Genomic DNA, 24,679 nt, shown 5'->3' with positions numbered 1-24,679 from the left:
CAAAGACTACAGCGGCTAGGAGGAAGCTCTTTCTGCAATAACGACAGGACTTGAAAGATATCGGAGCCAGATTTGGTCTGCTATACCCGGCCAAAACGCTCGTTACTCATAACAACAAAACTGTAACGTATCTTAATCCAGCTGAACTTCAATTATACATTGAATCTATCAAAATCAAAATGCACTGATGCTACTGCATTTATTTTCTATTCATGTTATACTCAGAGGTGCACTCTGTACTGAGAATTTCACAGTCACATGTGAAATTCTTTCTCTAGCACCCGCACTGTGAAGGTGGCACAGCCGTCCGCGTAAGTCTGTTCATGAGGCTTCAATCCCACCCGAGCTTTTTCTTCTTGTTTAACTTGTCATTCCCCTGGCACAGTTTGCCTTTTATGGGTTTGACATTTTGTTGTTACGTACAGGTTCAGAAATGGCATTTTTCTCTGTTAACATCCATGCTCAAGCTATGTTTGTATATCATCATTACTATACCATTATTATTATTCCTAACTTGATAATCCTTAGATATGACTAATCTGCATATAATAACTTTCAATGTCAATGGGCTTAATCACTGTATTAAGCGGAAGAAAGTGTCTAATTATGTCTAATTATTGCATTAATTCAAGAAACCCATCTCTCCACTGCTGATAATCTGAAAACTAAAATTCTGGGTTATAATGTTCCTATCTTTTCTCCTGCAAAAAATAAAAAGAATGGAGTTTCCATCTATGTTAAATCCTCTTTACCTATAATCATACACTCGCATAATACTGACTTGGAAGAGAGATGGTGTTTGTTACATGTCTCACTGTATGACTCTCGCTTTACTTTGCTGAATTTTTACGCTCCAATGTCGAAATCCCCAGAGTTTTATCGCTCTCTCCAATCTGTACTCTTACCTTTTACTCAATATCCATTTATTGTGGGAAGTGATCACAACCAATCCCTTGATTATATATTGGATAGAACATCCACTTGTAGGCCTACAAAATCCAAAACTTTAGAGGAAATTAATTCTCTGATTCTTAATTTCACTCTACTAGACCCCTGGAGACTCTTACACCCCACTCAAAGGGAATACACACATTTTTTAGCCCCACATAATTCTTATTCAAGATTAGACTATTTCTTATTCTCCTCCTCCCTAGCTCCAGATATAACGCAACTTGCTATACACCCTATACTTATTTCAGACCATGCACCCGTATCTCTATATATAAATCTGAAAAGTCCCAGACTATCCTCCACTGGATGGAGACTGAATAACAGTGTCTTGACTGATGAAGATGTAATTCATAAACTCCATGCTTTTACTAATGATTTCTTCATACGCAATGCCTCGCTGGACATTTCCCCTACTACGCTATGGGAAGCCTATAAAGCTACCCTGCGGGGGGAAATTATTGGTCTGATGGCTTGGAAAAAGAAAAAACTGAACCAACGCCTCACCACGTTAGAATTTGACATCAAATCTCTAGAGTTACAACATGCTTCGGATCTATCAAATAATATCATACGCACACAACTTATAAAGCATAAATATGACTATAATTCCATTACTTCTAAGCTAGCTAATCATGATGTTTTCCTTATGAAATCTGGACACTATATTGGTTGAAATAAAATGGGGAAAACTTTAGCTCAATATCTTAAGGACAAAAATAAGGAACGTTCCTATATCACCTCAATCACTGCACCTAATGGAACCCTATTAACTGATAAACGCGAAATAGAAGCTGAGTTTGAGAAATTCTACCTTAAACTTTTTCAATCTGAAGTATCATCCACATCTGAAGATATTACTAAATATCTTAGCTTCATTGCTCACCTGAAATTATCCCCCAATTTGCAAGCTGTCTTAGATGAACCAATCACTACTCAGGAACTCCAAGTTACCATTAAAACATTAGCCTCCTAGAAATCACCTGGCCCAGATGGTATAACTAGCGAGTTTTATAAGATGTTCTCCTCGATTCTCTCTCCCCACTTGATTTCATATTTTAATTTTATTCAAACACACCCTGATCTCCAGAGAAACTTTGCCGAAGCCCATATTGTAATTTTCCCTAAACCGGACAGAGATCCCACCCAACCCAAAAATTACAGACCCATTTCACTCCTTAATTCTGATTATAAAATACTTGCAAAAATCTTATCCAACAGACTGAATAAAGTAATAGATCATCTGATCTCCCCCAATCAAATGGGCTTTGTCAAACGTAGATATATTGGAGATAATTTACGCATCTTCCATAATGTTAATGCCAAGACCACCTCAGAGCCTGTGATAGGTCTTGCTATTGATGCGGAAAAAGCTTTTGATAGGGTCGAATGGAGATTCTTGTTACAGGTTCTGAGATGGTTTAACTTAGGGGACTCCTTTGTTTCCTGGATTCGGGCTTTGTACTGGGCACCATCATCTCATATACTCATTAATGGATCTCCTACTGCTCCGATTACCCTGCAACGAGGCACGAGACAGGGATGCCCTCTATCCCCGCTCCTTTTCAATCTTTCACTAGAACCTCTCTTGCTGGTGATTAGTCACTCTTCCACAATACAGGGTATTCCGCTGATCTCTAAAGAACTAAAAGTTGCGGCATACGCTGATGACATTATGCTTTTCATACGAAATCCTTTGACTTCCCTCCCTTACTTTATTCAGATCACTGATGCTTATTCCAACTATTCTGGGTATAGAGTCAATTGGGAAAAATCGGTTATACTTCCCCTTAATAATCAGGTCTCACAGATAGAACTCTCTTCCTTTAAATTTGCATGGTCTACTTCCCCAATCAAATATTTGGGCTTTTATATCCATAAAGACCGAGACGTTATAATGGATACTAACATTGCCAAGCTCAAAGAACTAATCACAACTTCCACATCTAAATGGCAACCTTTGTATTTATCATGGTGGGGACGTTTATCCTCCCTCAAAATGACATTAGCACCACAGATCACATATATTTTAACTCTCTTGCCCTGCTTGGGCACTCCTCTTTACAAATGGATAGATAAACGAATCTCGGATTTTCTTTGGAAAAATAAAAGACCAAAAATAGCATTAACCACATTAAAGTCTCCCAGAATCTCTGGTGGAGTCAACCTCCCTGATTTTCGTAAGTACCATATTGCCTCACTGGCAAAATATGGTTCAAGATGGATTATGCATAACCACCCTCATTCATTCACCTATACTACTTGGCTAGACTTTGAAATTTCATTGGGCAACCCAATCCCCATTCATATCATTCCTACTATGTCCATCCCTCCCAGACTTAAGGCCTTCTCTCTTTTCTCTTCAACAATTACAGCACTCCGTACACTGGATAATGTAGCTACCCATTCGTTTTTTACGCAGAGAGACATGGCTCTCTGGAATAATCCTGTCATTAAACACAAAAACAGGACTTTCCATTGGATACCCTGGAGTAAGCTAGGTATCTGGCAAGTCCACCAACTTTTTCATAATAACAATTTATATACTTTTCCTGAACTGGTTGCAAAATACCCATCACTCTCAGGTAAACTCTAAAAGTGAATTTTAAAGGTTTCTGCAGTCATAGCTAAGGTACCCACCTCTAAAAAAACCCTTTCCCTGCATTTTTTGTACTTCAGGAAACTCCCCACAGACTGTTTTTGGTGCACTGTTACTGGTGGTGGCCATCTTAGATTCTAAAGGATCTCTCTTTAAAGCCTCCATCTGCCTCAAAACACCTCAACTTTGCTTAAAATTGACAGGTATGGACCCCTCAGGCCTTTCTACTCTTATATCATGCCAGATTTGTGCTGAATGGCTGGCCGAGGAGCGTTCATGTCCCGGGTGCAATGGAGTGTGCGGGGGAGGGGAGGGTGCCTTGGGCTCAGCCTCTTCTGAGTTCTCCAGAGCTGGGGATCCGCAGAAGGTGAGTTCCCAAGTGTAGCAAAACACAGCGAAACATCACATGACAATCTCTATAGACAAGCTGCACGGTGAAACTACTGGTGAAACAGAACAAGTGGGACTGCTATGGAATAATACATAGAAACTACAAGCAAACAGAATTTGACACCTCAGTTACATGCAAAGCACAGACACACTTTCATCAAATATAGAACAAGGGATCACAAATTAGAAATAGACAAAAATTGAACTGGGAATCCAGGAAGTCAAACTAGGCAGGTACTTATACAACAGCATAGGAGAAATAAAAACAGAAATGGTTAAATGTTGTATTGAAAAACCTTGCACTGTAACTATGGCAAATTGTACCTGTAAACTGTATATAATATATATTGGTATTAGATTCCTAGTATATGTCGAATTAGGATACAAACTTGTATCGAAAAAACTTGTACTGTAACTATGGCAAATTGTTACCTGTAAATTGTATATTACCGTATTTTTTGCTCCATAAGACGCACCTGACCATATGAAGTACCCTAGATTTAGAGGAGGAAAACAAGAAAAAAAAACATTCTGAACCAAATTCTCCCTGCACCCAACTCCACACTCCTTGCCAGGCTCTGTACCCTGTCCCTCCCCCTGGTGGTCTAGTGGTAGGCCAGGACAGGGCACAGGGCAGGCAGGCCTAGTGGCAGGCAGGCAGGCCTAGTGGCAGGCAGGCTGGCAGGCCCCCATACCCCCCACGTACCCCCCCAGTATCTTAAATCATCCCCCATACCTTTAATCATTCCCCCTTGTACCTTTTTAATCATACCCCTCCCTTGTACCTTTAATTATCCCCCTTGTACCTTTTTAATCATACCCCTCCTTGTAACTTTAATCATCCACCCCTCTTGTACATTTTAAATCATACTCCCCCTTGTACCTTTAATCATACCCCTCCCCGGTACCTTTTTTTTTTTTTTTTTGAACGCCCATACCTTTTAAAATTCTTCCCTCCTTCCCTCAACAGCTCCTTACTATTTCCGGGCAGCAGGCACACAAGTCAGGAGTGCGGCTGTCAGGCCCAAGCTTTACACGCTCCCACTTGGGCCCGTGCCGCTTTCTGAATGGCTGCTGGCAGTTCTTGCGAGTCCCGCGAGAACTGCAGCCAGCCATTCAGAAAGCGGCACGGGCCCAAACGGGAGCATGTAAAGCTTGGCCCTGACCGCCGTGCTCCTGACTTGTGCGCCTGCTGCCTGGAAATAATATTGAGCCGTACGTTGGACCACCAGGCTTGGAAAAAGGTATGGCAACGACGACTGTGGCTGCGGCGTGGAGGGTGTGTTTTGTAATTGTTTTGGGGGAGCGGCAAGCGGTGCTGAAAGGTGGTGCGGCGTGGGGGGGAGCCGATGGCCAGTGTTTAACAAGGTGGTGCGGCTGGTGCATTGGGGGAGGGGGGTGTTTCAGCTGTGCGTGGGATTCAAATTTTGCACCTTCGCTTTATAAGACGCACTGTGATTTCCACCCACTTAATGGGTGGAGAAAAAAGTGCATCTTATGGAGCGAAAAATGCGGTATATATATATTGGTATTAGATTCCTAGTATATGTCGAGTTAGGATAAAAACTTGTATTGAAAAAACTTTTACTGTAACTATGGCAAATTGTAACCTGTAAACTGTATATCTATCATAATAAAACCCTTAGCGTGCATGCGCACTTCAAACTCTGTGATCCCTGCGTCCATGATCCGTTCCTCCATGCCCCCGCAAGCGCAGTAGAAGAAGCCTGTGTCGTTTTGTGTGCGGCAGTTTTCTGGCAATTTCTACTGCACATGTAGAGGCATAGAGTTTCAAATGGTGACCACCACGTCGGCGACTCCCATCCTCACTCCGTCTAAAGGTAATATTTCTGCTTGTTCCTCCTCCTTTTCCCTCCCTTCCGAAGCAGTAAAAATGATTACCTTGGCTGGCAGAGTCCCGTCAGTTGAAGTGTCCTCTCAGTTGAAGAGTCCCCCTGAACAGTCTCATCCTCATGGCAGTTAGCAGTGCATTTCTAGCTGCCAATACTGGCACAGCATTGCCCCCAAGCATGTTCAGTTCAACCAGCAAACCTGCTGCCACAATGCCAGGACCAGGAAAGATGGTAGAGGCGCTGATAAAGGATTGCATCATTGATCACCTTGACGGACATGGTCTGATGAGGACCAGCTAGCACGGTTTCAGCAAAGGTACATCTTGTCTGACGAACTTGCTGCACTTCTTCGAAGGAGTAAACAAACAGATAGACAAGGGCGACCGGGTCGACATTGTATATCTGGATTTTCAGAAGGCGTTCGACAAGGTCCCACATGAACGACTACTTCGGAAAATTGTGAGCCATGGATTTGAGGGTGAAATACTCACGTGGATTAAAAACTGGCTGAAGCAAAGGAAACAGAGAGTGGGGGTAAATGGACAATACTCGGACTTGAAGAGCGTCACCAGTGGGATGCCGCAGGGCTTGGTGCTTGGACCCGTGCTGTTCAACATCTTTATAAACTATCTGGACATAGGTGTGATGAGTGAAGTGATTAAATTTGTGGACGATACGAAGTTATTCAGAGTAGTGAAGACACATGGGGATTGCGAAGATCTGCAACATGACATAATCAGGCTTGAGGAATGGGCATCGACATGGCAGATATGGTTCAACGTGGATAAGTGTAAAGTGATGCATGTTGGTAACAAAAATCTCATGCACGAATACAGGATGTCAGGGGAGGTACTTGGAGAGACCTCCCAGGAAAGAGACTTGGGAGTTATGATCGACAAGTCGATGAAGCCATCCACTCAATGTGCGGCAGTGGCAAAAAGGGCAAACAGAATGCTAGGAATGATAAAGAAGGGGATCACAAACATATCGGATAAGGTTATCATGCCGCTGTACTGGGCCATGATGCGCCCTCACCTGGAGTACTGCGTCTAGTACTGGTCGCTGTACATGAAGAAGGACACGGTACTACTTGAAAGGGTCCAGAGAAGAGCGACTAAGATGGTTAAGGGGCTGGAGAAGTTGTACAGCGAAAGATTAGAGAAACTGGGCCTTTTCTCCCTCAAGCAGAGGAGATTGAGAGGGGACAATATTGAAACATTCAAGGTACTGAAGGGAATAGACTTAGTAGATAAGGACAGGTTGTTCACCCTCTCCAAGGTAGGGAGAACGAGAGGGCACACTCTCTAAAATTGAAAGGGGATAGATTCCGTATGAACATTAGGAAGTTCATCATCCAGAGAGTGGTAGAAAACTGGAACGCTCTTCCGGAGTCTGTAATAGGGGAAAACACCCTCCAGGGATTCAAGACAAAGTTAGACAAGTTCCTGCAGAACCAGAACGTTTGCTGATAGGGCTAGTCTCAGTTAGGACGCTGGTCTTTGACTGGAGGGCCGCCGCTTGAGCTGACTGCTGGGCACAATGGACCACTGGTCTGACCCAGCAGTGTCAATTCTTATGTTCTTATGCCGAAGGAAACTTTTACGTGATAGTGTAAGCTGAACTATGGTAGGGCCTTGAGCATCTGCGCATGCTCAAGGCTTTCCGGCTCCCATCTTCTCCGAGAATGAGACTGCTCATGGGAATTCCAGAGAGGACTCTTCAACTGACGGGACTCTGCCAGCCAAGGTAATCATTTTTACTGCTTCGGAAGGGAGGGAAAAGGAGGAGGAGCAAGCAGAAATATTAGAATAGTAGGTCTGATGTTCCAATGGAGTAGACTTAGAATAAAATCAGAATATACACTATCTATCATAATAAACACCACGGCAGGTACTCCCCCCCTCCCACCCTCACTCTGACTAAAGGTATGTGTGCAGGAGGCAAAAGGTATGATTTAAGGGTAGGTGGGAGAAGGGGGCTGGAGCTGAAGTGTCTCAGCGCACGAGAAACAAAGACAGACAGGCAGGTAGAGGCAGGGAGAGAGAGTCAGACAGAAAGAAAGACAGACACACACAGAAAGACAGGGGGCCAGGGAGAGCGACAGAAAGAAAGAAAGACAGAAAGCGGCCAAAGAGAGACAGAAAGAAAGACAGATAGCAGCCAAGGAGAGAGACAGAAAGACAGTGGCCAAGGAGAGAGAGAGACAGAAAGAATGAAAGAAAGACAAGACAGACAGCGGCCAAGGAGAGAGAGAGAGAGAAAGAAAGAAAGACAGACACATCTATTCTAGCACCCGTTAATGTAACGGGCTTAAACACTGGTTATATATATTGGTATTAGTTTCCTAGTATATGTCGAGTTAGGATAAAAACTTGTATTGAAAAAATTTGTACTGTAACTATGGCAAATTGTAACCTGTAAACTGCATATTATGTAACCTGTAACCCATTCTGAGCTATTTAGGGAAAATGGGATAGAAAACGAATTAAATAAATAAATAAGTGACCTATTCCAGAGCTCTCCGAATGTGCATTGTCCAAGTGCAGATATACGGTGGCTGCGTAGCCCAGGAGGACCAGCAGGGGGTCCCTATCATGTCCTCGAGATCCCCAGCACAAGGCTTCACTCTGGATTTTGTGATCCTTATGTGGAATGCCTTTTGAACTGCTCAGGATCCTCAGCATCTGCATTCAGCGTGACGGAGGTGGTGATGCAGGGGATCTCCCCTCATCATGCACCCCTACCAGCCGAGGACACAGAGCTGGACCAGGAGGTTCAATCTGATATAGACTAGAAGGATGGAAAGTCCGATTCTGGTTCTCTGCCTGAGAGCAGTGGTTAAGAAGCGGTAGTGGCCCTGGACCAGGGGGAAGACACCATGGTGTGTCAGCTGTTCAAAACCTCTGTGCTCTTGGACATTATTTCTACCTCGCTACGAGAATTGAACGTGGTATTTCCTCCAGACTCCCCATCATAGTGCTCATTTATGAATGGCTCAGTTGCTCCAACTGTGCTCTTTCCTTCGCATCTGGACATCACATAGCTGATCATGAACCACTGGGAGTCACCAGAAGGGTCCTTAAGAGTGCCTAAGACTATGACCAAGCTTTTTTTTATTTATTCAATTTTTCTATACCATTCTCCCAGGGGAGCTCAGAACAGTTTACATGGATTTATTCAGGTACTCAAGCATTTCTCCACATTTCTCCTGATGGGCTCACAATCTATTTAATATGCCTGGGGCAATGGGGGACCAAGTGACTTGCCCAGGGTTACAGGGAGCAGTGTGGGTTTGAATCTTCAACCTTAGGGTGCTGAGGCTTTTGCTCTGACCCCTGCGCCACACTCTCAGACATAGCATGGTACAAGATGGTATGGCAAACATTGTCTGACAGAAATGGCAAAACATAGTTAACAAAGCATAGTAAAACATAATATGATAAAACATGGTATGGTAAGACATAACATGGTGCGCATAGTATGGCAAAACATAGCACAGCAAACCTAGTATTACTTGCATAATTAATATAGTTTGACACAACTTGGTAAAAATGGTAAGGCTGGTGTGCATGATGAAACAAAGCATGGAAGACATGGAGCGGCAAACATTGTGTGGCAAACACAGCTTGAGAGATCATAGAATGGTAGACCTAGTATGGCAAGCATAGTATGGTAAATATGATGTACGTATAATATAGTAGGACAAAGATAGCGAACAGTAGGACAGTGTGGAAGAACATTGTATGAGAAAACATGGTCAGCCATAGGACATTGTATGAGAAAACATGGTCAGACATAGGATGAAGCACAAAGTGTTTGAGACTCCAGACAATGGAGGGTTGGGTCACTTCATCAGAAGGTTTGGGGAATTTGGATTGGAACACCTCACCCGAGGGCTCTGGATTTCCAGCAGCTGGTTGTGCAGGTTGCCAAATGAACCTCTTTGCCTAGTGAATGAGGTGTGATTTTAATGTATACTCAGGATCGTAAAGTGGACATAATGCTCAAGTGGTAATTTGAAGCTTTAGCCCTAGGGATTAAGGCAGCAACTGAGGCTTCCTTTGTGGCACGTGCTTGCCATACCCGTCTGTCTCAAGTCCTGGCTTTGGAGGAGGAGGATGAAGATCCCCAAGCACTCCTATCTGGGGTGGATTATATAACAGATGCTCTGTATGATATCAGTTATGAGCAAGATATCAGCCTATGTTATATCTACCCAGTGGATGCTCTGGATCAGATAGTGGGCAACATCTAAAGTCACTCTGAGCAGGCTTCCTTTCAAGGGCAGATGCTATTTGGCAAGGGTCTGAATGACTTGATGGTCAGTGTTACGGACTATCACCCTAAAGCCTTGCCAGACAGCAGACACCGGACAACTCGGGGTATTGGACATGAGAATTTGAGGCTTTTGAGATTCCATCCTTATGCAGGAGGCCAAGCAACGCAGGGTTCACGGCAGAGGTTTAGCTGGGGTAGAAGACAGCAAGCCTCTGGATCTCATCCCTCCCCAACCTCCAAGAAAGCACAATGATACCAGGACGGGGGCAAGCCCCCCAGATATGGGGAAGGCTGTAGGCCTTTTGACCACTCTGGGCTCAGAAAGGTGCAGACCATTGAGTCTTAGAAGTTCGAGAAGTTTACAAAATTGAATTTTGTGCCACCATTCCAGATCTCTTTGTAATTTATCTGGCCGATTGGCCAGAGAAAGCCCTCAGAGTTTGGGCAACGATAAGAAGGTTTCTGGATCTTCATGCCATAGAGCCGGTATTGGATGAAGAATCAGGCTCGGGCAGATACTCCATATACATCATCATACCAAAGAAAGGCTCGAATGACAGGAGGTCAATTCTGAACCTCAAGTCGATCAATGCTGCTCTGAATGCCACATTTTTGTATGGCGACTGGTTGGCCGCAGTGGCAGTGGCATTGGGAGTTTCTTGACTCCTTCGATTTGACAGAGGCCTAGCTTCACATTCCCATTTTTCCAGCTCGGAGGACATACTTGTGGTTTCATGTGGTGGAGCAGCATTTAATGTGGTGGCGCTCCCCCTTCTGCTTCATGCCTGCACCTTGCACTTTTACCAAGGTGATGGTGGTGGTAGTGGTAGCAGCACACCTTCATGAGACAGGGATCCAAGTGCACCCAATATTGGGCGATTAGCTAATCAGAGCCCCATCCAAGGAGGACTGTGAACTGGCAGTTTTGGGAGTGGTCCAACTCCTTCAGGATTTTGGATGGATCATCAACTTCAAGAAGAACCAGCTGGAGCCATCTCAGTGCCTGGAGTACCTGGGAGTTTTGTTCAACATGGTCTTTGGCCAGTTCTTTCTTCCAGAGCCATGCAGACTGAAGCTCCGGAAGCAGATTTCAGACCTGCTACAGAGTCCAACTCCCACAGCATGGCATTATCTGCATGTCCTGGTCTCGATGGCGGCAGCCATTGAGGTGGTCCCTAGGGCAAGAGCACACGAGGCCTCTTCAGGACTCTTCTCTCTTGATGGCCTCCTCGGATGGACTTGCTTCAGCAACCGATTTCCTGGGTACCGGAAGCCAAGAGCAATCTGTGGTGATGGCAGCTGGCTGCCGTCTCAAGGGGCATGCCTCTCTGAATTTCCTCCTGGCAGATTCTAATGACTGATGCTATTCTTATGATTGGGGGTAGGGGACACAGTTTTCCCATCATAAGGCTTGGCTTCTCACCCCTGGTCTGACCCCCAGTTTGAACCTACCAGCTCTGTCTCCTTATCTCAGATAAATGTAAATCCCAACTTTCTCTGCCCCCTTTCCAAGGGACACTTTCAGGCTTTCTCTCTGCATTCTGGTTACCCTTCCATGCCTTCCCCTTCAAGCATACAGCCACAGCTACACAATCCCCTATCCCACTCCCAAGCACACACATAGTCTCAGCTCTTTATTCTTCCTCCTCAAAGCACATGTGCACAGCTGTGTTACCCTTCTTAAAGTTTAACTTCCCCTCATTCTAAGCACACTTATATACATCTCCCCCTCCTGCACCAGTACCTGGAAGAAGAGCAGAAGAGTCCTGTACAATGAACTGTACATTGCACTGTATTGTCCTCCTCTGCCCCCTCCCCCCTCCGCATTCCAACTACCGATTTAAACCATGTAACTGTTAGTGGCTATACATTGCCCATACAGTTGAAATCAGCAGTCAGGCCCAGTGCAACAGAAGATAATGGATCTGGCCCAGTAAGAGACTGCTTACTCCTCTTGAACCTATTAGCAAGGGGACAAGAGGTAGCAGCAGGGAACAGTATGAGCCACTTCTGTCTCCTGGATTCTGTGCATAGTTCTGCATTGTGAAACATGGGATCTGTTGCCAGCACTAAGGAAAATCAGTGATGCATTTCAACTTAAAGAGCAAATTGATATACAGTAGTACATTTTTGAAAATGTACTTGTGCCTTTGGCTTGAAAATGTTGGTAAACTGTAAATTAGACCACAATACAGAAATCTTTCTTAACAAGAACACAAACCAAGCTAGGGGAAAAAAACCATTTAATAAGATATCAAAGCTCAATATGGATTTTTAAAAATTTAATTACTTGCTTTTACTAACTCCGAGTCTTAAGTGAATTAAGAGAAGATATACATTCTTATTTCACTGTACAAGAGTATTTTCAATTTATTTTATAGCTGAGGCAATGGAGAGTGAAGTGACTTGTTTAAAAATCACAAGGAGGGTCTGTAGGAGAAGCAAGATTTTTGAACCCTTCTTTAGTTCAGTCTGCTGCTGTAGTCACTAAGCTTCTCTACTTTATAACTGGATATTTTATGCCCTTATGCTTTTATCTCTATTGAACTGTATTGCAACTGATCTTACTATCTGACGGTTCACTCCAGAATACTCGGATCTTCTTCATACCATCTCAGGTACTGGGCCACAACCTCCACATGCTGTTGGTTGTGAAGATCAGTAAGCTGTTTGGGAACCCATCATGCACAGACTTTCCTGTATCACAAGTCATCATGCATTATAGCAAATGCAGATCCATAACTGATATCCAAATTTGCAGCCAATTAAGACACCGTTATCTATTAGTCTTCTCTAATCAAGGCATCCACCTTGGCTTTGTGCTTTTGTGTGCGATGTTGTTGGGCGATCAGAACCGCATACCCACGTACTATGAGAAAATTCATTCTGCACATTTTCTACTCCGTCAGCAGACACTCGCCCTGGGGGAATGGTCACTGTCCCCTTGGTTGTTCAACGCCATAGTTCGGCAGTGGGGGCCTCTTCAGATGGATCTGATGGCCTTGGCAGTAAACACAAAGATGATTCACTTCTAGAGCCAGAGATACGAGCCTGGGAGCGAGGGGTTTGATGTGTTGGTCCAATCATGGCTGGAGACAGAGTTCTTATACATATTTCCCTTGTGGCCCATGCTTGGGCGAGTCATTCGCAGGACTGCGAGGCATCCAGGGTTGGTAGTGTTAGTGTTGCCCGATTGGACCTGCAGGCTGTGGAATGCAGATCTGTCTCCCATCTGTCAGTTACACCTGTTTTTACCTCTTTAAATCTTTTTACCCACTCATAAGCCTTTTGATTCATGATGCTATGTCCTTACTGAGTCAATATCCAACAGTGAATTTCCACAGGTTTCTCTTTGCCCAAAGACAGCGCACTACTGCATGTTGTTCTTAAATGGTGAAATCTTGCAATGGAGTGTCCATGTTTCTGATCTCGTGACTAACATACGACTAAAGACCAAGCACTATACTGTGCCAGAATTTGATTTTAAAATCCTCATATCTACTTTATCTTGCTTTTCACCCATGTAATTTTAATCTTGCAAAGTATGTGGTAAAAAGTTTCCCATTACGTGAGGTAATTGGCAATTTTTTGAAAAGATACTTCATAGGGGTCTTCCTATTTTATAATTAGCTTCCAGTCCCACAGATAACAAGAACTCACAGGCCTGCAGGCAGAGTGAGAAGGTTGAATATATTTCTCAGTCTTTTTAATATCATGGTTGCTTTGTATAGTGGCTTTTTAAAATATAAAGTATCACTATGTATCTTTTTTATTGTTTGGATATAGAATTACTATAAATGTATATTGAAAAGCTTTAAATGAAATTTTGTGTTTTGGGGTTCAGGGAACAGATGTTACAAATACTGCTGAGAATAACTGAAGCTGTCATGCAAAAACCAAAGGAAAATGAAAAAAAAGATATGTTTTCTCAGAGCTTGGCAGGATTACTGTTTAGGGTAAGCATATTCTCATTCTTATTTTTGAATTTTAAGGAACACTGCTTAAATGATTTTAAACAAGGTAGAAAAAAGTGTTCAATTTTTTCAAATTCTACTGATATAGGTCCTCTTTTACTAAGCTGTGGTAGAGATTTCTACTGTAGCCCGGGGCACTGAATGCTACGATGCTCATAGGAATTCTATAAGTGTCAGAGCATTTAGTGCTCCAGGTTGTGGTAGAAAACTTTATCGTGGATTAGTAAAAGGTGGGTGGATGGGAGGGGGTTAGTTTGAAAGGAGCAATTCCCTAACACTGTGTTCAGTAATCAGTGTGTACGTGCTGCAGATGCTGAAATTCCCTCTCCCATAAAAATGGTCTGCTTATTTTTCTAGAGCCCACAGTCTAATCTTTTCACACGTATTCTAGTACAGTGTGTCTTTTGGTCCATAATGCTAGGGTCCTGTATCTGAACATCCCTTGCAGAAAAATATCAATCATATTTTCCAACTCCACCTCCTTCCCAGGAAGCTGCTCCTGCCCCATCAATTTGTTTTCTGCAAGCAAGTTGCTCAGAAGTGTTTTTGATCTGCTTTGTAGTTTTATTATTTTCAGGTATTTTTGCTCTATATTCTTTGGAGGATCAGTGCCCAGGGGTTCCCACTTGGTGGGACCTCTGCCTGGGAGAAGACACAGACTTGCACTGCGGAAATCTGCTGCTAGTAGGATCAGCCCTTCGGGGACACCTAGCTAGTCAGCCTGCTGTAATTTTTTTTAGAGCTCAGGGTTACGTAGCTGCTTACATCCCTGATTTAGTCAGGAGCATGAGCACAGGCTATGTGGGTTCCTTTTCGGCTCTGCCAGGACTAACAGTGGGCCGGCTGCATGGTCTTCACACTTTTTGCAGTGCGGTTTTCCAGGGGTTGGGGTTCAGTTTTCCTGGTAGCCAGAAGACCAGGTTTGTCCAGTGAATCTGTGATGCAGATTTCTTCCCCCTTTCATTCCTGCTGAAATCCTGTGCTGCAGCAGGCAGGCACCACATAGCACAATGAATAAGGAAGCTTATGGGGAAGATCAGGGAGGTTTCTTAAAAGTTGAATTTGAGGGGTTATGATCCCAAAGCTTAGGTCCCCAACCTCCAAAATCTCATTCCCTTTGATTTTTTTAATTTTCCTTCAGGGAGATTTCCATGGATCATTTTTGGTGTGATTTTTCTGGCAGCAGACATTTTGGATTTAATTTTTTTTTTTTCTTTTGCTTCCATCTGCTTCATAACTCCTCAGTTTTGCTAAAAATCGACTGGGATGGACTCCTCAGGCCTTTTTACCCATATATCATGCCAGGTTTCCACTGGATGGCCAGACGAGCAGTGTCCATATTCTTCGTGCAACAGAGCTCACGGGGGAGGGGCGGGAGCTTCAGGCTTAGCCTCGAGTCCTCCAGGGCTGGGGTTCTGCAGGAGGTGCATCCCCACAGGAAGAGACCCCCTCCCAGCACCCTGCGAATCTGTATTGGCCAAGTTCAGTCGTGTGGGGGCCAGAGAGCCCAGGAGGATCAGCATGGGGTCCCTATCGGGATCAGATGGACCCCCAGTACAAGGTTGGATACCAGGTTTTGTGAGCCTTATGTGGAATGCTTATTTGAATTGCCAAGGGTCCTCAGTGGCTATTATCACTGCACTAGTTGCAGCAGTGCAGGGCTTCCCCCTTCAGCATGTGCCCCGACCAGACGAGGATACAGATTTGAACCAGGAGGTTCAGTCTGTCACAGACCAGAAGGATAGCAAGTCTGATTCCATGCCACTTTTATCCCAGGATGAAGTCTCTCCGGCAGAGTCTGCTTCTGTGCAGGAGGACAGGTGGCAACCCTACAATGCACTGGTTGGTCAGGGCCTTTGCACTTTCGGGCATTACTTCCACCTCATTGCAAGAGTTAAAGCTGGAAGTCCCATCAGCTTCCTGTTCTCAATGTTATGAGCAGTTCCGTGGCACTGAATGCATTCTTTCCCCTCACATCCAGATATCACTAAGCTGGTCACTGACCACTGGGAGTTGCCAGAGGGATCCCTTTGAGTGGCTAAAATATGGCCAAGTTGTATCTGATGGTGCCAGATTTTCAGCAGCTGTTTGTGTAGCCAAAAGTGGATTCACTGGTGGCACAGGTCACTAAACAAATTTCCCTCCCTAGTAAAGGAGGAGATGATGTTAAAGGCTTCTCAGGATGGCAAAGTGAACTTGCTCCTCAAATGTAAGTTTGAAGCTTTGGCCCTAGGGATTAAAGCAGCAGCCGCGTCTTCCTTTGTAACATGTGCTTGTCACACTCACCTGTCTCGGGCTTCTGACCTGATGGGGAAGATCCCCATAAGCTCCACTGAGATTAATTTTTTTTTTTTTTTAATTTATATTTTTATTAGTATTTGTTACATCAATAACAAAAATCAAGAAAAGCAAAAAGAAAACAATTCAGAGAAAACAACTTAAAATTCAAATTAAGACTTATGCCAAGTCCACATTAACACGGGCTGCTCAGTACAAAAAATATAATTAAATAATTGTATAGGAAACAATTTACAATCATCCTTGACAAACAAAATGACCAAATCCATTGTGTCCTTAACCTTCTTCAACAATTACATTTATATCTGAAACTTTCAGTGAAACCTTATCAATCAAAAAATTCTCCAATTGTGATGGATCTACAAAAACAAATTTATCAACTTTATAGTTTACAACACACTTGCAAGGGAATTAAAAAAAAAAAGTAGCTCCCACAGCTATAACTTTAGGTTTAAGCTGTAGAAACTGTTTCCTCCTATGTTGTGTCTGTCTGGACACATCAGGAAAAATCATTACCGTATTTTCACGCAAATAACGCGCACCCGTGTAAAACGCGCACACGGGTATAGCGCGCAGAAATCACGATGATATGTACAAAAACTTTTGTATACCGCGCTCACGGGTATACCGCGCATGATGCCCGACGCTCCTTTCGCCCGCCCTGACTTTCCGTGCGCTGTCCCGACTCTCCGTTCACCCCCCCTGACTTCCGTGCACTGCCCTGACTTTCCGTGCGCTGTCCCGACTCTCCGTTCACCCCCCCTGACTTTCCGTGCACTGTCCCCCCTTGAAGTCCTGTCCCCCCTTGAAGGTCTGTCCCCATCCTGAAAGCCTGATGCCCCCCCCGACGTCCGATACATCCCCCCCCCCGCGGCAGGACCACTCGCACCCCCACCCCGAAGGACTGCCGACTCCCCAACAATATCGGGCCAGGAGGGAGCCCAAACCCTCCTGGCCACGGCGACCCCCTAACCCCACCCCGCACTACATTACAGGCAGGAGGGATCCCAGGCCCTCCTGCCCTCGACGCAAACCCCCCCCCCCCAACGACCCCCCCCCCCAAGAACCTCCGCCCGTCCCCCAGCCGCCCCGCGACCCCCCTGGCCGCCCCCCACGACACCCCCACCCGCCCTCCCCGTACCTTTGTGTAGTTGGGCCAGAAGGGAGCCCAAACCCTCCTGGCCACGGCGACCCCCTAACCCCACCCCGCACTACATTACAGGCAGGAGGGATCCCAGGCCCTCCTGCCCTCGACGCAAACCCCCCTCCCCTCCCAACGACCGCCCCCCCCAAGAACCTCCGACCGCCCTCCCAGCCGACCCGCGACCCCCCTGGCCGACCCCCACGACCCCCCCACCCCCCTTCCCCATACCTTTGGTAGTTGGCCGGACAGACGGGAGCCAAACCCGCCTGTCCGGCAGGCAGCCAACGAAGGAATGAGGCCGGATTGGCCCATCCGTCCTAAAGCTCCGCCTACTGGTGGGGCCTAAGGCGCGTGGGCCAATCAGAATAGGCCCTGGAGCCTTAGGTCCCACCTGGGGGCGCGGCCTGAGGCACATGGTCGGGTTGGGCCCATGTGCCTCAGGCCGCGCCCCCAGGTGGGACCTAAGGCTCTAGGGCCTATTCTGATTGGCCCACGCGCCTTAGGCCCCACCAGTAGGCGGAGCTTTAGGACGGATGGGCCAATCCGGCCTCATTCCTTCGTTGGCTGCCTGCCGGACAGGCGGGTTTGGCTCCCGTCTGTCCGGCCAACTACCAAAGGTACGGGGAAGGGGGGTGGGGGGTCGTGGGGGTCGCCAGGGGGGTCGCGGGTCGGCTGGGGGGGCGGTCGGAGGTTCTTGGGGGGGGGCGGTCGTTGGGGGGGGGGGTGTTTGCGTCGAGGGCAGGAGGGCCTGGGATCTCTCCTGCCCGTAATGTAGTGCGGGGTGGGGTTAGGGGGTCGCCGTTGCCAGGAGGGTTTGGGCTCCCTTCTGGCCCGATATTGTCGGGAAGTCGGCGGTCCTTCGGGGTGGGGGTGCGAGTGGTCCTGCCGGGGGGGGGGATGTATCGGATGTCGGGGAGTCGGCCGGGCAAGAGGGCTTGGGCTCCCTCTTGCTCCGATCGTGGATGCGGGTGCGGGTGGGAGCGCGTGCGAGCGGTCGTTCGGGGTGGGGGTGCGAGCGGTCCTGCTGGGGGGGTGAATCGGGCGTCGGGCGGGGTGGGAACTATGTTTAAAAACTTTTGTATACCGCGCTCACGCATATAACGCGCGAGGGGTATGCGCGGTAGGTAAAAACGCGTATAACGCGCGCGTTATATGCGTGAAAATACGGTAGTTGTTGTCCACAAAACAATGCTTGTTTGTTTGCAAAGTACAATTTAAGCATAAGTTGTTTTTCAATTTCTGTTTTAAATGTCACCAACAAGGTTGCTCGTTTAGTAATCAGATCCTTGGAGGATTCTAGAAATTGGGAAATAATTAAACTATCTGGAGACACAATCTTATCCAATTCTCCATCTTCAGCAGTTTCTTTAGTACTCCTGGGGATGTAGTATAAGTTATCAGGAGTAAATGATTCCACCTGAGTATATTGTAAAACATCCCTCATATACATCTTCAGGAGTTCCAAAGGTGCCAAATAATGTGATATAGGTAAATTCAGAAATGTAGGATTTTTTGCTCTAGCTAAATTCTCCATCTTTTCCATTTGATTATGTATAGATAAATTACAGTGGTGCCTCACACAACGAACTTAATTGGTTCCAGGAGCAAGTTTGTTATGTGAAACGTTCGTTATGTGAAACGCGTTTTCCCATAGGAATACATGTAAAAAAAAATAATTCGTTCTGCAGCATAAAATATGCTAAGATGACATAAAAAAGATAAATTTTTTGTTATTATTTTTATTTAGATACATCTAAAAACATACATCTCCCTGTCCTTTTACTTCCACTATCTTCCTATCCCATCTCTATTCCCTTTTGTCCCTCTCCCCATGATCAATCATCTCACCACCTCTCTCTGCCCTCACCCTCAGGGTTCAAGATTGCTTCCACTCTTTTTCCTGTTGTTCTCTCTGCCTGTCACCCTATGATTTAGCATCCCTTCTGCCCTTGTCCAATATTTCCCCTTCTCTCCCTCCCTCTCATCCCCTGCTCCAACATGTGCTTTCAGCGGCCTTCTCCCCCCTTAAGCGTCTTTCCTTCTCCACTCCACCTTTCCTCCCTCCCTGCCTCCACCTTTGTGGCGCTTTTGCACCCGACCGACAACAGAACAGGCCCGGTCGGACAAATCTCCCTGTCCTGTAGCCGCGAATCTAAATTACCTTCTTACAGCAGCTGGATTATTGAAGCTGCTGTAAGAGGTAATTTAGATTCGCGGCTACAGGGCAGGGAGGTTTGTCGGCCGGGCCTGTTGTCGGTCGATCGGGGGACCTGACCAGCTGTGCACATTCTTCGGGGCGGACCGCCCCCTCCCCCCTCTTTCGTTCGCCATTGCCTTCTTCCTACCTGCCCTGCCGCAGCCGCACACAGCCGAACGGAAGTCTTCCTGATGTCAGCGCTGACGTCGGAGGAAGGGAGGGCTTTGCTTAAGCCCTCCCTCCGACGTCAGCGCTGACATCGGGAAGATTTCCGTTCGGCTGTGTGCTGCGACAGGGCAGGTAAGGAGAAGGAGACTACCCTCGCGGCTCGACCAACCCCGCTGCGATCCAACCCCGCAGGAACCCCGGACTTCGTTGTGTGAAACGAAGTCCGTTGTACGAATCAAGACATAAAGTTCGTTGTGCGCAGCGTTCGCTGTGCGAGGCACCACTGTATCTTTAATATTAGAAATAGCAGTTTTTTGCAAAACCTCCACAGAATTTATCTACTTTATCTAATCGAGAAGTAATTAAAGATAACTGATTTTGTTGTTCATTTACTTTAACTGTTATATCAGATGAAAATTGACAGAGATTGGTAACCGTGCTCTGTAATGAGGACTCTATCCTATTTACAACCAACCAGACATCATTAAGAGAAATTACTTTGTCCTTAGGTATAGAGTCTTGACTTGACTATCATCATATGGACAGGAGTCAAAGTTTTCATTCCCTAAGAAGATATATTTGTTTGTTGTATGTCCATATTCACATTTGGTAAAAATATTTGTTCTGGAGGTGAAGCTGTCTCCTCTTCAGGAACCAGAACAAAACTCCCAGTAGAATTCATTGCTGGTTGAAGAGGTGGGGACGGTTCGCCAGAGGAGAGAGATGCAGTATGTGGAGATGGAACCGCCCTGTTCCCTAACGCTGGTGATGTTAAAGACTGGAAATAGCGATCTATTGGCCCTAATAAAGGCAAAGTCGATACTCTCTTTGCCTTTCTTTTCCCCATATTATTAGGGAATTACTCTCCTGCCCTCTGCTCCTCTAAGGCTCCAAAGGAGCTCAAAAGGGGCGTGTCCTGCCCCTTTAGCCATGCCCCTTCGGACATGCGACCGTGGGCCGTGTACCGCGGCTTCCTTTGATCTTTATCGATCTTCCAAGGACCCCTCTCGTCGCGCTGGACGCTGGGACTGCTGTGGTGTCTGCCTACCTCTGATGGTTTGCAAAGTGCTGCTGGCGGCACTTGTGGCTCCCTACTCACAGCTCCCCTTGCTTTTATCGGGCCTCCAAGGACCCCTCTCGTCGCGCTGGACGCTGGGACTGCTGCGGTGTCTGCCTGCCTCCGATGGTTTGCCTAGTGCTGCTTGCAGCACTGGCGGCTCCCTCTTCACAGCTCCTCTTGCTTTTATCGGGCCTCCAAGGACCCCTCTCATCGCACTGGACGCTGGGACTGCTGCGGTGTCTGCCTGCCTCCGATGGTTTGCAAAGTGCTGCTGGCGGCACAGGCGGCTCCCTCCTCATAGCTCCCCTTGCTTTTATCAGGCCTCCAAGGATCCCTCTCGTCGTGCTGGACGCCGGGACTGCTGTGGTATCTGTCTGCCTCCGATGGTTTGCAAATACTGCTGGCGGCCTCCACTGAGATGAATTATATTGCTGGTGCTTTGTATGATCTTATCAAAGTTATGAACTCATGCTCCGTCGAGCCATTCGCCGGATTACAATCCATCCCAGCTTGGTTGTTCTAGCCCAGGGGTAGGCAATTCTGATCCTCGAGAGCCGGAGCCAGGTCAGGTTTTCAGGATATCCACAATAAATATGCATGAGATAGATTTGCATCTCAAGGAGGCAGTACATGCAAATCCATCTCATACATATTCATTGTGGATATCCTGAAAACCTGACCTGGCTCTGGCTCTTGAGGACCGGAATTGCCTACCCCTGTTCTAGCTGATTGACCTTGCAGACCATGGTATGAGGATCTAGTTCATCTCCAGAGAGACTAAGGCCTCAGACTTCTGGTTCAAGTGGACCTTCTCACTCATGGACCGATCCCTATCGAGAATCGGAAAACTTTGGACTCAACGGCATGGCTCTTGAGCAGGTGGCCCTGATAAACAAGGGTTATTTGGCCATGGTCATTACCACCTTGCTCAGAGCGAAGAAGCCATCCATGGTGGCAGCCTATGCTAAGGCCTGGAAGTCCTTTCTGCATTGGTGTGCGGTGAAGAATGTAAAACTCAGGCAAGCTTTGATTTCAGTAGTCCTGGACTTTTTTGCAGGAGGGACTGTCTGTATGTTCTCTGAAAGTGCAGCTAGCAGGTCTTTCCTGTTTCCAAGCTCAAAAGGAACAAGTGTCCTTGGCCTCTCACCCAGATGTTGCCTGGTTCATTAAAGGGGCTCTTAGGTTGCACCCTCTGGTGTGCTCCCCTTTCACTTCCTGGAACCTTTACATCAGGGGTGCCCACACTTTTTGGGTTTGCGAACTACTTTTAAAATGACCAAGTCAAAATGATCTACCAACAATGAAATTTAAAAAAAACCCACAAAGCACACTGAAAGGCAGAGAAAATGTTAATTATCATTCATATTCCGGGGGTTTTTCAAAGAGGTCAAGGCAGATGACTCTACGCAATGTTACCTCCGTATCAACCATACAAAAATAGACAAATATACCCCTCCCTTTTTACTAAACTGCAATAGCAGTTTTTAGCGCAGGGAGCTGCGCTGAATGCCCTGTGCTGCTCTCGATGCTCATAGGCTCCCTGCTAGCCAGGCATTTCTCCCCATTCCAACCAGCCTGAGCCCCATCTGTCCTTAATCCAGCATTTCCCTTCTGTGTCATTCCACCTCTTTTCCAGCATCACCCTTCTTTGTGTCCATCTCACCTATATCCCTATCTCACCACTTTTTCAGAATCTTCATTTGTCTCTGTCCTTGTCTTTACCCCATGTTCCCCATTTGCCCTTTCAATGTCTTTATCTCCCCCCCCTTTTCAGCATTACTTCTATATCTCTATTTCACCTCCTCTTTTTCAGCACTACCTCCCTTCAGCATTGCTCCTTCTCGGTGTCCCTATCTCCTCTCCCCCTTTTCAGCAGTGCTCCATCTGTATCCCCCTCCATTTCAGTATTATTCCCTCTGTGTGCCAATCTAGCCTCTTTCAGCATTGCCTCCTTCTGTAAACCCATGTAACCCCTTTTCAGGATTTCTCCCTCTGTGTTAAACCATCACCACCCCTGCTTTCAGCATGTCCCCTCTGTATATCCTTATTCAGTAGGACATGGTTACCTTTTGTCTTCTTTGTGTCACTATCTCCATTTTCAGCTTTCCCCCTTTTCCTATGTTACTGCACCCTGTAGCCAGAATCTTTCCACCCTCCCTCCACTCCGGCCCAGCCCGGTATGACATATTTCCTTTTGTTTCCCTCCCCTCTCTTGTTCTCCTCCCTCACCCACGAGTCTTGCATCTGGCCCTCTCCCTTCCACCTGCATCCAGCTACACACCCTGCCCTGCGGCCCTCTTCAGCAACTCGTCAGCAGCGGTGATCAAGACAGGCTGCCAACATCGAGGCCTTCCCTCTGCGAGTCCTGCCTTTGTGGAAAAAGGAAGTTGAAACAAGCGGGACTTGCAGAGGATAGGCCCTGACGTCAGAAGCTTGTGTTGATTGCTGCTGCTGACGAATTGCCGAAGACAGCCGCAGAGCAGGGGGTGTGGCTGGGTGCAGGTAGAAGGGAGAGGGCCAGATAGGAAGGCTGCTGGAAGAGGTAGAAGCTCCGGAGCATGACACCGACCCCGGCCAGGATGATATCTTTTTCAGGCTGCTGCCACCTCCACCGCCCCCCCAGAAATGACAAAAAACAGACTAAAGTGGATGCCTGGCGGCGGCGTTTTTGACGTCCCTAAACATGAAGGTTTTTAAGTTTGTTTTAAATTTATCGATATTATCCTCTTCTTTTAAATGTGCCAACAATGTGCCAGTTCATGGAAGCAAGATTCTCCTTATGCACGGTCCTGTCTTTTTTTTTTTATTTTTTTCAACCAAAGGTAGTCTCGGCCTTCCACGTCAATCAGAAAGTCCATTTACCTGCTTTTCGCCCTACAGGGTCTAAGAAAAAGGATAAAGCACTGCATTAGCATGTCAAGTGAGTGCTTCTTCAGTACCTGAAAGTTACCACTGAGTTTCACCTTTTGGATTATCTTTTTGTTCTCACAAGTCATGCCAAGATAGGGAGGCCGGTGTCTAAAGCCTTGATTTCCAGATGGATTAAAATGAGTGTTTTCTCTGCGTATGTGGGCTGTAGTAAACAACCACTGATCAAATTGAAAGCACATTCAACTAGAGGAGTTGCTGCCTTGTGGGTGGAGACTAATAATAATAATAATAATAATAACTTTATTTTTCTATACCGCCATAGTCAAATTGACTTCTAGGCGGTTCACTAGGGCTGTCTCCTTTCATACCTTCACCAGGTTCTATAGGGTGAGTGTAGCAGCTGGGAAGGACGCTGCTTTCGGGGTCTCTGTCTTAAAGGCAGGTGCAGTAGGCTAACCCTAAACTCTGGGAACTGCTTTGGTACGTCCCTAGTGTTCATGACCACTAGACACTTTGCACTAAGAAGAAAATTAGGTTCTTTCCTTGGTAATCTTCTTTCTTGTAGGTATGTCTAGTGGTCCTGAAGCCACACCCTGTGTATGGACATTTCCTGCCTTCTGTCTTAGGATCAATTGGATTTGAAGAATTTTCTGTCTCTGAGGAAGGGAGAGAGGATAAAAAAAAAGAAAGATGATGCATAGGTAAATCATCATAACCATACGGTTTAAGTCTTTGCTTGTCAACAGGTCATGCAAGTAGCTACAAGTTCTATGCATAATTGGTGCTAGTTGCACAAGTTTGAATGTTATGTTATTTTCTATGTTTGTTACAGAGCAGAACAAAATTGTAGTTGGGGATTTTCCACGTTGTCTTCCTTATGTCTTTTGTTACAGTGCTAC

The 24,679-nt window shown here is 46.1% G+C and overlaps 1 protein-coding gene across 8 annotated transcripts in view; it reads left to right on the top strand.

Moving 5' to 3' along the window:
* RALGAPA2 (Ral GTPase activating protein catalytic subunit alpha 2) overlaps window positions 1-24,679 on the top strand; it is a 1,036,168-nt gene that overhangs the window by 212,655 nt on the left and 798,834 nt on the right. For all 8 annotated transcript variants that reach the window (XR_004538694.1, XR_004538695.1, XM_033936259.1 and 5 more), the window contains one exon: window positions 13,913-14,024. Coding sequence is in view for 6 of the 8 variants with exons in the window: in XM_033936259.1 (XP_033792150.1) it covers window positions 13,913-14,024 (112 nt within the window). In the remaining 2 variants the exon portion in view is untranslated. The remainder of the gene's footprint in view (window positions 1-13,912; window positions 14,025-24,679) is intronic.

This window comes from Geotrypetes seraphini, chromosome 3 (genome assembly GCF_902459505.1).
Source record: "Geotrypetes seraphini chromosome 3, aGeoSer1.1, whole genome shotgun sequence".
Lineage (NCBI taxonomy): Eukaryota > Metazoa > Chordata > Amphibia > Gymnophiona > Dermophiidae > Geotrypetes > Geotrypetes seraphini.
The sequence above is the reverse complement of the archived record's forward strand: the minus strand, read 5'-3'. Positions and strand labels throughout refer to the sequence as shown.